Genomic DNA, 16,568 nt, shown 5'->3' with positions numbered 1-16,568 from the left:
AACTGACATTCAGAGGCAAACCAATTAGAATCACCCCAGACTTCCCAAACCAAGTCATGAGAGCCAGAAGGGCTTGGAGTAACATATTCCAAACTCTGAAAGAAAACAACTTCCAGCCAAAAATTTCCTATCCAGCAAAACTTTCTATCAAATTAGATGGAGAAATAAGAAGCTTCCATGACAAACAGAAACTGAAGGAATTTATGTCTTCAAAACCAGCGCTAGAGAAAATACTCAAAGAGATTAACTACAAAGAAGAAATAGGTAACACTCACCAGAACCAGAGAAACAAGAGTTTCCATCCAACAGACAACTAAGATTGGTTATCTGTGGAGATTCATTATTTATGTTAGTCTTTTACCTATCTCTAAATTGTATTGTTTGCCTTTATTGTTGTTAATTTTTAGGATTTCTAGTTGGAATATTAATATACCTTCAGATATAGCATTTGGAAATATTTTATCCAATTCTATTAGTAACTTTTAACTCTGTTTACATTGTCTTTGGATATACAATATTTTCTTTTATTTTTTAGGGAGTTTGTATATTCTTCTGTTGCCTGTGCCATTGAAATCATAACCAAGAAATCACTGCCAATTTCAATGTTGTGAGGTTTTATGACCCAGATTTTCTCCTAAAAGTTTATAGTCTTAAGATTTATATTTAGGTCTTTTATCTATTTTGAATTAATACTTGTATATGGGATTAGGTAAGGGTCCAATTTTATTCTTTTCCATGTAATTATTATTTTTCAACAATATTTAGTTAAAAGAGTATTATTTCCACCACCAAATGTTCGTGGAAACCTTGTCAAAAATAACTTGACAATATAGGGAAGAATTTAGCTCTAGGCTTGTATTTAACTCCAATGGTCTATATATCTGCCTTTAGAACAGTACTACACTGTTTCAATTATTGTAGCTTTATATGGTTTGAAATCAGAAAATATACATCTTCTAGCTTTGTTTTTGCTTCGAGATTGTTTTGGGTATCTAGAGTCCATATTCCATATCAGGATAGATTTTTTTCTGAAAAATAAATATATGATAGTTTCACCTAAAAAAAAGAAAAAAATATTCTCTGGTAAGAAAGAAAGCAAAAAGAAATATTGAAATGTTATCTTTAAGTCATCAAAAGCTTGGTATCAGACAAATGAAACTGTTATGTGAGATTATCATTTTTAATTTTGGATAAATTGCTATAATACTAGATGTCAACCACTAAGCCAAGCATGGGAGGGAGGGATGGGGAGAGAATGGGGTGGGGATCGGGTGGGGGCTGACTGGGCGATGTGTGCATGTATGTCTACAAAAGTTTGTATCCCACTATGATGTATGAATACAGTGCACCAATAAAATAAAATTAAAAAAAAAACATTTAAGATACACATTAATATTAGTTATTACACATTACTTTAAGTCACTTTGAATCCTTCCAACCCAAGGTAACCAATCATGTCAAATGATTTCTTTATAGTTCAGGTGAATTAAGTAATTTGTAATGGAGCTTTATTATGGAGTTGGTCCTGAGAGCATTACAATCCAAAGTCAGCCTCAGCTAAGATTTGTGGCTAATGCTGCCAATTGTTCCACTTCTCTGGACCTAAGGCAACTGCCTAACTTGCTACTCTTATATCTACCAGAGAGAAAAGGGAATAGTGACAAAAAATGAATACAGAAAGTCCAACTACCAAACTTTAAGTCACCCAAAGGCCACGCTAGACTTCACAGATATGCATATATTAACAACGAATCTAGCATATTGATTCCTCTTTCTGGAAGTGAACCAAGCTGCCAGCTTGGTGGTAGAAAATGACTTAAGGTATAAAAAATATTCTTCTTGTATGATTTTTTTCTTTTCTAGGCTGGGGATGGAATCAAGGGTATTCTACATGCTGGGGAAACACTTTATCACTGAGTTACATCCTAGCTCATAAATTTGATCTTGATTCTTGAGAGCTAGCTTTCAACAAGAACTCATTTAATATTGAACAGATAACTATTGAGAACCTATACCTATTAGTTCCTTTCCTGGAACTGAGCGATGCAGTTATTTATACAACTGCATAAATGAAAAGAGAAAATAAAATAGTGACTCCCACATATAATGTTTCGATATCTTTGTAAAGATATAATTTTTTATCAACTAGAACTAGTATTCAAGAATATTGTTTTAAATAAAGGATAGCACCTGCTGGGTGTAGTGGTACATGCTTGTACTTGGGAGTATAAGTGCGAGTATGTACAAGTGCGTATAATTCTAGTACTTGGGAGATTAAGACAGGAGGAGCCCAGGTTCACGGTCATCCTCAGCAACTTGGTGAGGCCCTCTCAACTTAGTGAGACCCTGTTTTAAATATAAAAATGAGCTGGGCGTGGTGGCACATGCTTGTAATCCCAATACTTGGGAACCTGAAACGGGAAGATCACAGGTTCATGGTCAGCCTCAGCTATTTATTTTTAATATTTAATTTTTTGTGCTTTTATTGGTGCATTATAGTCTCACATAATGTAAATCATGTTGACAATGACATGCATGCACATGTTCTTGGTGCCCCCCCCATTTCCCTCCCTCCCAATCCGAAGTACCCAGATTGATGCTGGTATATATTCACATGTATACACATAGTCTTTGGTAGTATTTCTACTAATGAACTAAGTCTTCCTCCACTCCTACTCTTATAATCCTCCCTGGCTCCCCTGAGGTTTCCCTCATCATCTGGAGTCTCTCTTGTATCCCAATTATTCCCTATCCCGCACATATTAAAGAAAACATGATCTTTCACTGTCTGTGAATGGCTAATCTCACTTAAAATAATATTCTTCAGGTCCTTCCATTTTCTAGCAAATGATGTAATTTTATTTTTCTTTATTGCTGAATAGAATTCTATTGTGTATATTTCTCATAATTTTGTAACACATCCATGTGCTGATGGATACCTAGGTTGGTTCCATAGTTTTGCTATTGTGAATTGTTTTGCTATGAACATGGGTATGTATATGTTAGTGCAGTTCTCTGATTTCAACCCCTTTGGAAAGATACCCAGGAGTAGTATAGCTGGATCATATGGTGGATCCATTCCCAGTTTTCTAAGGACTCTCCATGCTGATCTCCACAGTGGCTGACCTAGTTTGCACTCCTACCAATACTGTAAAAGAGATCCTATTTTCCCACATCCTTGCCAGCATTTATTGTTATTTGACTTTTTTATGATTGCCATTCTGATCGGAGTTAGATGAAATCTCAGTATAGTTTTGATTTGCATCTCCCTGGTTGCTAATGACGTTGAACATTTTTTTCATGTATCTATTGGCCATTTGTATCTCTTCTTTTGTGAAGTGTCTATTCAATTCAGTTGCCCATTTCTTGGTTGGGTTGTTTTGCGAGTGAAAAGTTTTTTAAGCTCTTTGTCTCTTTGTATATTCTACATATTAGACCTTTGTCAGAGGGATAGCTGGTAAAGAGCTCCCTTTTGGTAGGCTTTCTCTTTAGATTCTTTATGGTTTCCCTTGATGAGCAGAGACTTTTTAGTTTGATGCCATCCCACTTATTGATTCTTGTTTTAATTTCCTAAGCACTGGGAGTCTCAGCCTCAGCTATTTGAGATAGATAGATAGATAGATAGAGAGCGAGCGCGCGCTAGCTAGCTGAGACAGGAGGATTGTGAGTTCCCAGCCAGCCTCAACAACTTAGCAAGTCCCTCTGCAACTTAGTGGGACCCTGTTTCAAAATAAAAAATAAAAGAGGATTGGGGGTGTAGCTCAGAGGCATTTGTCTCTGGGTTCAATCCCCAGTACCACAAAAAAGAAAAAATAGAGCTGAGGTGTAGTTCAGAAGTAGAATGCCCCTGAGTTTAGTCCCCAGCATAATACACATGAAAGAAAGAAGAAAGGAAGGAAGAAAGGAAAGAAGAAAAGCACCAAGAATTACATTTTACCTACCAAAATTTGGTAACCTATTCCAATACTTTAATTCATATTAAATATTTGAGAGCACTGTCTTAATTTCCTATGGCTTTTATAATGAGTAACGAGCTTGGGAGGTTAGATGAACTCAAGTTCATATTAACTTATGGCTCTGGAGGTGAGGAATTCTAACACGCAAGCCTCTGGAAGGCCTGCATCCCTTGAAGATGCTCTAGGGGAGAATCCATGCTCTTGCCCTTTTCAGCTTCATGACTCTACCTTGCATTCCTTGGTTCTTGGCCCCTTCTTCTGTGACAAAGCCAGAAGCATAGCATCTTCAAATCCTTTCCCTCTCTGACCTCTGAATCCGGTGTCACAGTGTGATATTTCCTCTGATTGAGATTCTCCTGTCTTCCTCTTATAGAGACCTTGGGATTACACTGGGCCTCTCTGGATAATCAGGATGATATTCTTCTCATCTCAGGATCATTTCTTTTTAAGATGGGTTCTCAGTGTGGGTTCTCACACTGTCCTTGAAGGTCTGGGCTCAAGCAGTCTTCCTGCCTCAGCCTTCTGAGTAGCTGGGACTACAGGCGCACGCCACTGGGCCTGGTTTTCATTCCTGTTTTTGTGCTGCTGGATGTCTCAGGCATGCTCAGCACACGCTCTATCACCAAGCTACACCACGGGCCCGCAGGATTCTTAACTTAAGCACATCAGCAAAGTCCCTTTAGCCATATACGGTAACATTCACAGGGTCCAGGAATTAGGATGTGGACAACATCTGGAGGCCACTGTTTTGTTTTCTAGTCGCTAAGGTCACGTATGCAAAAGAAAATATTAAAACATCTTTGCTCATCAGAGTCTGTGTTCATGTATGTTTATATTGCTCTGAACCTCGTTGTAATGTATAATTGCAATGCACCAATAAAAGCATATTAAGGAATCTTTACAGCTATCTCTGTAACATTTACCAAGATAACTTACCATAAAAACCCATTCACAAGAAATTACCAATATAAAAATGAAAAATTTTGTTTTCTTTCATAGTATATAATTTCTGCATGATACAGTGATTAACTGGAAGAAGAAAACAGGACTTTTTCCCCCTCAAGTATACTTTGCCACAGTAAAAACCAAGTATGTCCTCTTTCTCCTACTTAGGAGGCAGTAATGGCACATCCCGGCTGCTGGAGACAGCATGTGTTCACTGAGAGACACTGCGTTAGGCCCGATGCTGACGTGAGCAGCCTGATTGCAATCTGGTTGCACTGAGTGTTACCTGTTTGAATAGAGCGCAGTCCTGTCGTGTGGATACTGTTCACTGACATACAAGGAAGAAGATGAGATTGTGGTTGCCAAGGAAGCAGCTTCAAACAGTGACGGAGTGCTAGGCACCAGGTCTGGCCTGTGTCGGGATCCCAGGGCTAGAGAACAAAAGCCACACACACGTCCATGAATCTCCATGATACAGCCTGCCTTAGTATCTCTGACAATTTAAATGAGTCAGAAACACTCATCTTGCATATCAGTCTGCAAATGAAATTATGAATTAACTGTGCTCTTCTGAACTAGAGCAGAAATGTGAACTAGCTGCTTGCAAACAGGTTAAAAAGAAAGGAAATTGCATTAAATTACAAAATGGCTTATGGAAATGACATTAGAGATGTTCTTTTAAAAAACCTAATAAAGTGATTTACTATTTCAAAAAGATGGCATAAAAACCCTGAGGCACTTAAGGAGATAATTCGAAAAAGATTAAAAGGTTGACTGGCAGATGTATGAAAGGAAAGCAAACCTGCTTTTTCATCCCTCATGAGGTGTATGCATCTATGACTCTCAGTTTGGATGTAAGATGACTTTTCAAGGTCCAGGAAATAAGTTCTCCAACAAACCACAGTCTGCTATACCTTAAGTCTATTTGAGCCTGCACATAGTTTTGAATATTATCCAGAGCTCTTCTAATATTTTAAGCTCTTATTATATTTTAAACAGCTAGGCCACCTTTTTATAGCAAACCGTATTGTACGGACCCGGGACCCAGGGGCCCAGCCCAGCTGGGATCCCCACTTGCCCCTCGCCGGGCTGCCTCCTCCCCCTCTCTGAAGCGGCCCCATCCTCAAGCCTTTTGCCATCCCCAGGCCCCCTCCCTTCCAGCCTTTGGTCCGCCCAGTACCTCCTCCCACCCGTACACCTCCCTGTTACCTGAGGTATGTGGATAGATTTCCCCCTCCCCTACATGGTACAACCCAGCTGGCCCTAGGCCACCTTTTTGAAAGTGAGAAAATTGATTTATTTTGCCAGGCATGGCATAAAAATTATTTTATCTCAGTACTTGGGAGGCTGAGACAGAAGGATTACAAGTTCGAAGCCAGCCTCAGCAACCTATTAAGACTATTTTGAGCTAAAAATAAAAAAAAAAATAGGGCTGGTGATAGAGCTCAGAGGTGGAGCATCCTTGGGCTCAATCCCCAGTACCACAAAAAAAGGAAGAAAGAAAACGTTCTTTTTCAAAGTTTAGGAGCCCAATAAAATACTTATGGGAAAGCCCTTTCTTGTCAGGAAAGAGGAATGTCCCAGGGTCAGCAGTGATCCATGCCCATCTCTCTAGTTTATGTGGAGTCTTTTTTACTTTTCTCCCAAACTGAACTAAAACAGACTATAATAAATCAAATAAAAACTTAGTGTTTCTGGCACTCCTAAAACTTTTAATGTATAAACGGAAAATGACCCCAATAGGCACTATCACTTGAATGTGAGGTTTTGGATCCCCCCCCCCCTTTTTTTTCTTGCAGTCTTGGGCATAGGAACTCATGCCTTCTAGGCCAGGGCTCTAACACTGAGGTATACCCCCAGCCCTAGGAGTTTGTATGAAGAAGTATATGTAATGAGGTAGGGGCAAGGGTAGGAAGGGCTGGACTATGTCTAAGGGTTCAGACAACTCCTCCTTAAAAGGTATGGATGGGCCGGGCATGGTGGCACATGCTTGTAATCCCCGCACTTGGGAGGCAGAGACAGGAGGATCGCGCAGGTTCAAAGCCAGCCATCGTACTGGCTTAAGGGATCCTGTTTCCAAATTTAAAAAAAAAAAGTATAAAATAGGTCTGGGAGTATAGCCCGGAGGTAGAAGTGTTTCCAGGAACCCCAGTACCACCAAAAAAAAAAAAAAAAAAAAAAAAAAAAAAAAGAGGTATGGATGGCCGGGCATGGTGATGCACTCTTGTAATCTAAGTCCTTGAGACAGGAGAATTGCATGTTCAAAGCCAGCCTTAGCAACTTGGTGATATCCTCAGCAATTTAGCATGACTCTCTTTCACAATAACAACTAAAAAGGGCTAGGTGTGTAGCTAAGAGGTAGAATGCCCTTGTGTTCAATCCCCAGTATCCCCCTCTTCACAAAAGGTATGGATGGCAGAGGTTTGCCTTGAGCATAGGTCAAAATAAAGAATTTTTTGTGATAAATACCAGATGATCATATATAACCATGAATAGCCAAGGTGTTCAACATTCAAACATTAGAAAGGTTTCAATTTAACATGATACCTGGCTAGCAATCTTCAATATACTTGACTCTGACTTCTCATTAAATATAGAAAGAAATATGAAAACTCTCAATAATATTGAAGCTTGGGTCTGAAAATTAACCTGAAATCAGATTTCAATAACTCACCCCTAGTTAGAAGGCAGATGGAGCTGGATTTCAAGAATGCCAATGCTAAACTGGGCATGGTGGTGCACGCCTGTGATCCCAGTACTTGGGAGGCTGAGATGGGAGGATCATAGGCCCAAAGCCATCCTCAACAACTTAGCAAGACTCTGTTTCAAAGTAAAAAATAAAAAGCCAGGCGTGGTGGCGCACGCTTGTAATCCCCGCGCTTGGGAGGCAGAGACAGGAGGATCGCGCAGGTTCGAAGCCAGCCACGTGCGCTGGCTTAGGAGACCCTGTTTCCAAATAAAAATGTAAAAATAGGTCTGGGAGTGTAGCCCGGAGATAGAAGGGCTTCCAGGAACCCTAGTATCACCAAAAAAACCCCAAAACAAAACAAAACAAAAAAAAAAAACAAAAACCAAAGTAAAAAATAAAACAGCTGGGGTGTTGCTCAAAGTAGAATGCCCTTGGGTTCAATCTCTAATACCAAAAAAAAAGTCAATGCTGATTTAGATCTTCAGGATGACCAGTTTGATTTCATAACTCTGATGCTACCTGAGTGACAGATAATGGATAAACTATCTGTCCAGTGACTGAACCCTAGGTCACACATTATCCACATATTGGTCAGCTGGCTTCCCTACCCCTGAGGAGCAGCTCCTTGAAACAAGGAACTATTTCTCCATCCTCTGGTATCCTTCAGGTGCTTTAGAAGACCAATGTGTTAGGCAGACATCTAAGATGACTCCAGTGACCCCCACCTTGAATGATCTCCCTTAGAGTGTGAGTGGAAGCTGAATATACCCTAACATATTACTCCTGGGATTATTCGATGTGACCTCACAAAAAGGGATGTGTGCAGATGTAATCCACGTTACTATGGGTTACTCAAAAGGGAGTTTATATAGTGGGACCTGACCTAATCACACAAGCCCTTCAAATCTGTCTAGAGGTCAGAGACAGGAAGTCAGAGTGGAAATGTTGAAGGGACTGACTTGCAAGGAGCTCTCTGTTTGCAGATGGAAGGGGCTCCCTGCAAAAAACAGGAATGTAGATGGTCACTAGGGTCTGAGCAGGGCCCTCTGCTATCAGATAGCAAAGAAGAGGGGACCCTAAGCTCTGCCTATAACATGAATGAGCCTGGAAGAGGGTTTTTACCCGGTGCCTACAAATGAGAACTCAGTCCAGCTGATCCCTGATTTCTGTTTTTCAGACCCTGAGTACAGAACCCATTTAAGTTGTTTTTATTTATTTATTTTTTTGGTGGTACTGGGGTTCCTGGAAGCCCTTCTACCTCCGGGCTACACTCCCAGACCTATTTTTACATTTTTATTTGGAAACAGGGTCTCCTAAGCCAGCGCGCGTGGCTGGCTTCGAACCTGCACGATCCTCCTGTCTCTGCCTTCCAAGCGCGGGGATTACAAGCGTGCGCCACCACGCCCGCTTCAGAACCCAGTTAAGTTGTAACCAGTCTTCTGACTGACAGAACTAATAAATGGGTATTATTTCAAGCTGTTAAGTTTGGGGCAATCTGTTGCAAACCAACTGAAAAGGAATATAATCCAGGCATACTGGGAATGACAGAAAATAAAGGTTAAAAAGCTGAGGGAGGTTCAGGAATGACAGGGTGTGCTCTGACAGGGGCAGTCCTCAAGTACAGAGCACTGAGGAGAGGACAGACCCTGCGCAAAGAACGAACGGCAGACAAACAAATTCTGTAGCAGTATGTTCCTTTTTTTATTATTATTTTGGCGGTACTGGGGTTCCTGGAAGCCCTTCTCCCTCCGGGCTACACTCCCAGACCTATTTTATATTTTTTATTTGGAAACAGGGTCTCTTAAGCCAGTAAGGCTGGCTCCGAACCAGCGCGATCCTCCTGTCTCTGCCTCCCAGGCGCAGGGATTACAAGCGTGCAGCACCACGCCCGGCGTATGTTACGTTTTCAAAGAATGAGTGCTATAGGTTTTCTTTGACCTTTAGAATCCTTTTCAGGTATAATATCCCTAAATCTGAAGCAGTGGGTCTAACAATCATCTGAAAAAGAAAAGGGGACGTTGTGGGCACTGCACCCCATGTCTCCAGGCTTTCTGGATACAATATAGTATATTTATTATATTTTGCTCTTCATAAATAACTGGATCCATTGCTTGAACTTTGGAGGTCATATTGAGCATACTACTTGAAGTTTCACTAAAACTGTTTAAATATGTTTGTCTTATTTCTCAGAGTATAGAAACTTTGTAGTTTTATTTGGTTTTAGAAAATCAGGTAGGATGGTGGAGGAGATACCAGTGTAGGGCAACTGAGGGGGAAGGACTGAATGTCTGCCAGGGATGGGAGGCACTGATTCAATGAGGACCAAGGGTGATTCATTAACTCCTTTAAAACTGAAGTCATTAATTCTTTTTGATGGTACTGGGGATGGAACTGAGGGGTGTTCTACCTCCGAGCTATGTCCCTAGACCTATTTTATTTATTTGGAAACAGGGTTTTGTTAAGTTGTCAAGAGTTTCATTGCTGACGCTGGCTTTGAACTGGTGATCCTCTTTGTCTCAGTCTTCCAAATATTGGGATTACAGGAGTATGCCTCCTTGGCTGGCTTGAAATAATCAGTTCTTGATAAAAGCTGGTTTATGGCCAGGCATGGTGGTACATGTTTGTAATCCCTGCACTTGGGAGGCAGAGACAAGAGGATTGCACAGGTTCAAAGCCAGCCTCGCTGGCTTAAGAGACCCTGTTTCCAAATAAAAATATAAAATAGGTCTGGGAGTGTAGCCCAGAGGGAGAAGGGTTTCCAGGAACCCCAGTACCACTAAAAAAAAAAAAAAAAGCTATCTCTTAAGAGTATCTTTTTTCAATTTTTCTACTGTGAATTTACATTGCTTGTGTAAATAAACCACTAGAATAGTCCTTGTTCAAAGTTACATATATTTACCTTCTTCATCGAGGCTGCTAAAACTTTGTCCTTCGGTCAGCAAATCTCGCTTCTCACCCTTCCAGTCCTGGCTCACGGAGGACACGAGTTCCTGGGAGGTCGCCTTTAAGGCGGCGATGGAGTTGCACCGTTTCTTAGAAGGGGAAGCTTTCAGAGCTAGACGGAAAAGAAAAGTGAGGAAAATAAAAATGCTTATAAAACCAGATTCATATTTTAAAATCAACATTTCACTAATTATTTTAAAACATTTTGGTTACTAGGTAGAAGGCAAAAGCCTTATTATACATATATTATATATAACAATATATTCTATAACATATTATACATATCATATATGGAAAGCCTTATTTATAAATAAATTTATATAAATTATTTTTATTTATAAGTACTATGAATATAAATATATTTATTTGGAAAAGGAGATAAAATTGTTTATGCTTTGATCATAATATGTGTCCAAAATGACTTAAATAAAAATATTCTAGGATAAATTCATTGGAATTTCTCTCCAGATCAAACTCTTTTATTTATTTATTTATTTATTTATTTATTTATTTATTTATTTATTTTTTTTGGTACTGGGGATGGAATTCAGAGGCTTTCTACCTCCAGACTACATTCCCAGACCGATTTTATATTTTATTTGGAAACAGGGTCTAAGTTGCTGAGAGCCTCATTAAGTAGCTGAAGCTGGCTTTGAACCTGTGCAATCCTCCTGTCTCAGCCTCCCAAGCACTGGGATTACAAGTGTGCGCCACCATGCCCGGCAAAATAAACTCTTATTTGAGGTGAAATTTCAAAGTTTTCTTGCTGAAGAATTATTTCCCCTTCTCCAGTGTCTTTCTAGTGCTGGGAACAGGCTGGGCGAGTTTATAAATGCAGATGCTGAAATACAGAGAATTCCCATGACCCTGGTTTTATTTACTGCAGACTGGGAATTTCTAAACATGCCAATGTTTAATCTTATATTCATGTTGCCCGATTTAGCCAAGTTACTTCTGGTTGTTTTTTTTTCTTTTTTCTGTGGCTTTCCACTCAAATTTCCTACTCTGAATTATTGCTAGGTCTTGGTTATGTTACATGGCGAATTCGTTCCCGATCTCTGTCAATACAGCATCCTCCAACCTCAGAAGCGTGTTGGAAACCTGAGCCTATGAAACCTCACCAGCGACGGTGCTTGCTGAAGGCCCTGGCAGCTGCGTAAGCTGCAGCGGGATCTTCCCTACTTACATTCATTCCTCGCTGTAATACTTGCTGGCTTAATATTGTTAGAGAATTTCCTCAGAGGAAACTGGAGGGGGAGATAAGTTGAGACTAGTTTATGTCTCTCCTAACCTTGTTCTTGGCAGTGTCTCTCCTCCTTTGGATATTTGCAGAAAGGGGTTAAGCTGACAGTGAATGCATTAGATTAACTGTGTTTAGCTCTGGGAATCTCAGAGCATAGATTACGCGGCTCATCCGGGGCCTTCTTATAGGCAGGCTGCAAAAACTTAATTGGAGAAGGACTTAGGGAAACACATATGAGGGAAAAATACAGGATAATTCTGCTTACAGATTAGGGAAGGCCGTCTCTCCCCTGAGCAGTCTTAGAATCCTAAAAATATTGTCATCATCATAAATAAATATTTGCAGAGGACTTGAGTGTTTGGAAGCTGACATTCACATTGTATATGTCAGGTGACCCACACGTCTAAGGGAAGCTGGCCCTTTTAAAGGCCCAGAAACCGAGAGTAGAAAAGACTGACTTTCTGCAGAAACTGGAACTAGTCAGCATCGAAACCCAGCTGTCTTTCTTGTTTTCTGTGGTGGCCTAACTGATGGGTCATTTTCTAACTCTTTGGCAGTCTCTATTTTCTGGTTAAAATGTAGTGGGAGAAAAAGATAAACTAGAGCTGGCTCTTTCTCTGAGAGGAGATTTTGAATGTTTGAAAATGGATCAAAATTGATTTTAACCATAACTAAGTGGTGAGCCCCATCATGTTTTCCTTAATTCCCTATTCAAGTTATGGTGTCCTTAATTCAAGTGGTTACTTTGGTTTTACAATTACTCTGGTTTTAGCAATTACCCACACACTGGCTTTTGCTTTAATGTTCTATGTGCTAACTTTTGTAAGTCTTTTATACACTATGATAAATTCCTGCCTTTCAACATAGTATTTTTCAACTTATCAGTCAGGGGACATCAGATGTAGTTTGGAGACTGCTAAGGGTCCCTGAGACCTTCTTAGAATACCTGCAAGGTTAGAATTATTTTTATAGTAAAATAAAGGCATTATTTGCCTTTTCACTCTTATTCTTCCCACATGTACACAGAACTTTCCAGATGCTGCCTGACCTGGGAGTCCATCACAGACTGAATGTAGAAGCAGATATGAGACTCCAACTCTCTTCCTTAAGCCAGGCATTAGTAGTTTGCAAAAAGGTAAAATCATGAATTTTTCTCATGAAGTTATTTTATTTTGGAGAAATATAAACATTTTTTCATATTTAAATTATTTTACTTTTTGTCAAAATTGGCTTATGTTAACACACAATGAGTTTTGTTCCCTGTTAAGAATAAATTAATTTTTTTCTCATTTTAATTTTTTTTTCTTTTTCTGTGGTGCTGGGGAATAAACCTAGGGGCATTCTACCTCTGAGAGACATCCCTAATTTTATTTTTTTGGGGGCACTGGGGGTGGAACCCAGGGGCTTTTCTACCTCCGGGCTAGACTCCCAGACCTATTTTATACCTTATTTGGAAACAGGGTCTCACTAAGTAGCTGAGGCTGGCTTTGAACCTGTGCGAGCCTCCTGTCTCAGTCTCCCAAGCTCTGGGATTACAAGGGTGTAATGCCTGGCATACCCTAGTCCTATTTTTATCCTTTATTTTGAAACAGAGTGCCAATCACTACGTTGCTGAGGCTGGCTACGAACCTGAGATCAACTTGTGTCAGCCTCCCATATACCGGTATTACAAGTGTGTACCACCATGCCAGCCTGTTTTAAATTTTTTTGAGTGGAAAATGGGCTGTGTGCAGTGGCACACGCCTGTAATCCCAGAGACTTGGAAAGCTGAGGCAAAAGGATCATAAATTGGAGGACAACCTGGGCAACTCACCAAGACCCTGTCTCAAAATAAAAAATAAAAAGGGCTGGGATGTAGCTCAGTGGTGGAGCATCACTGGGTTCCATCTCCAGTACCCACCCACCCCCAACACACATACAGGATAGAAGTGGCCCTAAAGCCAAGGGTTTGAGAGTTGCTTTTTTAGGGCATAGTTTTAAGGGTCATACCAATTCTGGGGACTGGGAAGCCACTGAGCTCTCAGAAGGCCAGCGGCACCAGGGAAACATGGAGGAGGCTAGGGCTGCTTCATGACAGCAAGGTGCTCAGGAGCGTGCCTGAGGGCGTCAGTGCAGAGGGACGGAAGCCCCCACAAAGAGACAACTCTTCCTTCCTGTCAGCATCACCCATTGTGAGGAACAGAGGACCTGGAAGCAATCCTCTGCCAAGACCTGAGAGCACCCAAAGGAAGAAGTCACTTTTGTATTAAATGTGGATTTCTTCCTTAAAGGAAGGAACTTTGCACCTCGGTCAGCAGAGGCCGGCTGAGATCTTGCAGAAAAGCTGCAGGGTCATGACTGGGTGATGGTGGATGCTGGTTTTTGTTAAAGGTTCCTTTCTTCCATGTCACAGGCCAGTCTACACAGGGTCTCACTAAGTTGCAGAGGGCCTCAGAAAGAACCTATGATCCTCCTATCTCAGCCTACCAAGTACTGGGATTACCAGTGTGCACCGCCATGCCCAACTTCTGTCTCTTTTCTTAATGAACTCTGGCTTAAGCTTTCAGGACTTCGTTTAATGCCCTTTTCTCTGAAAGTCCCTTTTTTGGAAGAACTGTCTTGTTTCTCTTGATGTACCCAGAGTTGCATATGCAAATGCTCTATTAGCAATGGTTTCATGACATAAACCTATTCCATGTTCCAGTCTCTGACTCAAGACAATTAATTTTTAAAAGCTTTCTATATTATCAGTGCTTAACAGAGTGATAGATATTATGATAAGCACACAAATGTTTGTTGAATAAATGTGTTTTTGTTCTAAAATCTTAGGACAGTTGTTTATTTTAGCAAATAAATACACTGAATCCTTACATCCTCTTCAGGAAACTAAGTTTTAGTTCTTTAGACACAGTGTGTGGTAGAGAAATACACAATGTTTTTAACACAGTAGTGACTAATATTTCTAGAAAATATTTTAATTTTAATATTTCTAGAAAACATTTTAACTTTGGTGGCATGGCTCAATTCTGAGGTAGGATGAATGGATTTAAGTGTTAAGGAAAACTAACTTGAAAAAGAAACTTTACTATTTTTGTTTGGGGTGGTGGTAGAATCTTCACTTACAAAGAAAGTATACCTTTAGACATTAAGGATTTTAAAGTAATTGAAAGTTGTTGAAACATCTTAAAGTTATGTTTTAAGGCATCAGTTTTATTCGTTAACTTGCTATCCCTTTGAGATGGGCATTCATTGTATTATTCATCAAAGGATGATTGAGTGCCTACTATGTGTCCAGAAATATGCTGGGTGGTGGTGGGGCTATGTAAACCAAACACAGTGTCTATTTTGAAGAGGTTTAAAGTCTACTGGGGATGTAGCTCAGTGGTAGCGCTTGTCCAGCATGTGCAAGGCCCTGGATTCTACTCCAGCAAGACACACCACACACACACACACACACACACACACACACACACACACACACACACCATAGTAGGGGAAACAAACAATTAGGCATTATGGCACAGAATGGTAAGTAATATAGAGCACCAGCAAACTGACCCAAAGTCCAAGGAAAGACAGGAAGAATATTGCAAACAAAGGAGGAGGCATGCGTAGCGGAAGGAGGCAGCCTGGAATATTGGGGGAAATGCAAGGGGCTCAGAGCTGCTATGGCTAAAGAAATTACCCACAGAGAGTTGTGTAAGGGGAGAGAAAAAGCCCTAGATGGACTCTGATGAACACCCACAAATGAGGGCAAAGCACACATAACGAGCCATCAAAGGTCATCAAGGACGGGCACAGGTGGCTGGAAGGGAAGTGGGCAGTCTAGAGTTATGCAAGTCGAATGAAGAGAGCATTTCACAGAGTATTAAGGTCAGTGGTCTCAAATACAGTAGAACTTTAAAAAGACCAAAAATCGTTAAATAGCGTGAACAATGATTGCTGACCACCTCAAAAAGAGCTTTTCAGTAGACTGGTAGGATTGAAAGCCAACCCAAATGCACCAAAGAGTGACAAGAAATAGAAAAATGTTTTTGTGATATATGAGTTACATCTCAGCATAAACTGTTATAAAAAAAATAGACTATGAAGATGGGCGTAGCTTGGGAGGCTAAGACAGGAGGATCACAGGTTCTAGCTCAGCCTCAACAACTTAAGGAGGCCCTCAGCAACTTACCGAGATCCTGTACCAAACTAAAAGTAAAAGAAGGCTAAGGGTGTGGCTCAGAAGTAGAATGCCTCTGGGATCAGCTCCCAGTACCACCACTCCCACAGACTATAAAATCAAGTAGGAAAAAGTCAATAGATTTACTACTTCAGAATTAAAACACTTGCTGTATTAAAAACATAATAAATTCTCCAGCACCACAAATAACAGCAGCAGCAGCAGCAACAACAAAACAGGATAAAGAACAGAAATGGAGAAATTTTTTAACACATGCTATATTTTTTGGAACTGAAGGAGGCATTGCTTATACCATTAATTCATGCACTAAGAAAAAACATTTCCCAAGACACAAGTCTCTCGGAGAAGCTTCTGAGGCAGGGGCATTAAATGGGCGCACCCTCTACAAACCTACCAGGGGCTATAGAAGACATGGTTTCCAAACTCAGCCCAGGGCTAAGGGAAGTGGAAAATCTTCCTTGAAAATTGGAGCCACAAGCTGGCATTCACACAGGCTTGTAGTCTGAATAAATACTACTTTACGGTCCATCTTAGGACAAAAATAAATACATAAATATACTTCGGCAGAAAGTTTATTAGTAGTTTCAATTTGATGGTGTTTTTAAGAAGCCATTGAGATAGCTGCAT

General features: G+C 40.3%; 1 protein-coding gene across 1 annotated transcript in view; it reads right to left on the bottom strand.

The window, feature by feature from the left end:
- The window catches only part of PIP5K1B (phosphatidylinositol-4-phosphate 5-kinase type 1 beta), a gene marked incomplete at both ends in the record, with an annotated part of 194,451 nt that overhangs the window by 61,131 nt on the left and 116,752 nt on the right, over positions 1 to 16,568 (bottom strand). The window contains 2 exons of the mRNA XM_080708994.1: positions 5,188 to 5,332; positions 10,490 to 10,645. Of these exons, the coding sequence (XP_080565120.1) occupies positions 5,188 to 5,332; positions 10,490 to 10,645 (301 nt within the window). The remainder of the gene's footprint in view (positions 1 to 5,187; positions 5,333 to 10,489; positions 10,646 to 16,568) is intronic.

The sequence above is a fragment of the Muscardinus avellanarius genome (genome assembly GCF_963383645.1).
Source record: "Muscardinus avellanarius genome assembly, chromosome: 13".
Taxonomy (NCBI): Eukaryota; Metazoa; Chordata; class Mammalia; order Rodentia; family Gliridae; genus Muscardinus; species Muscardinus avellanarius.
Note: the sequence above shows the minus strand (reverse complement) of the source record. Positions and strands in the feature narration are given on the sequence as shown.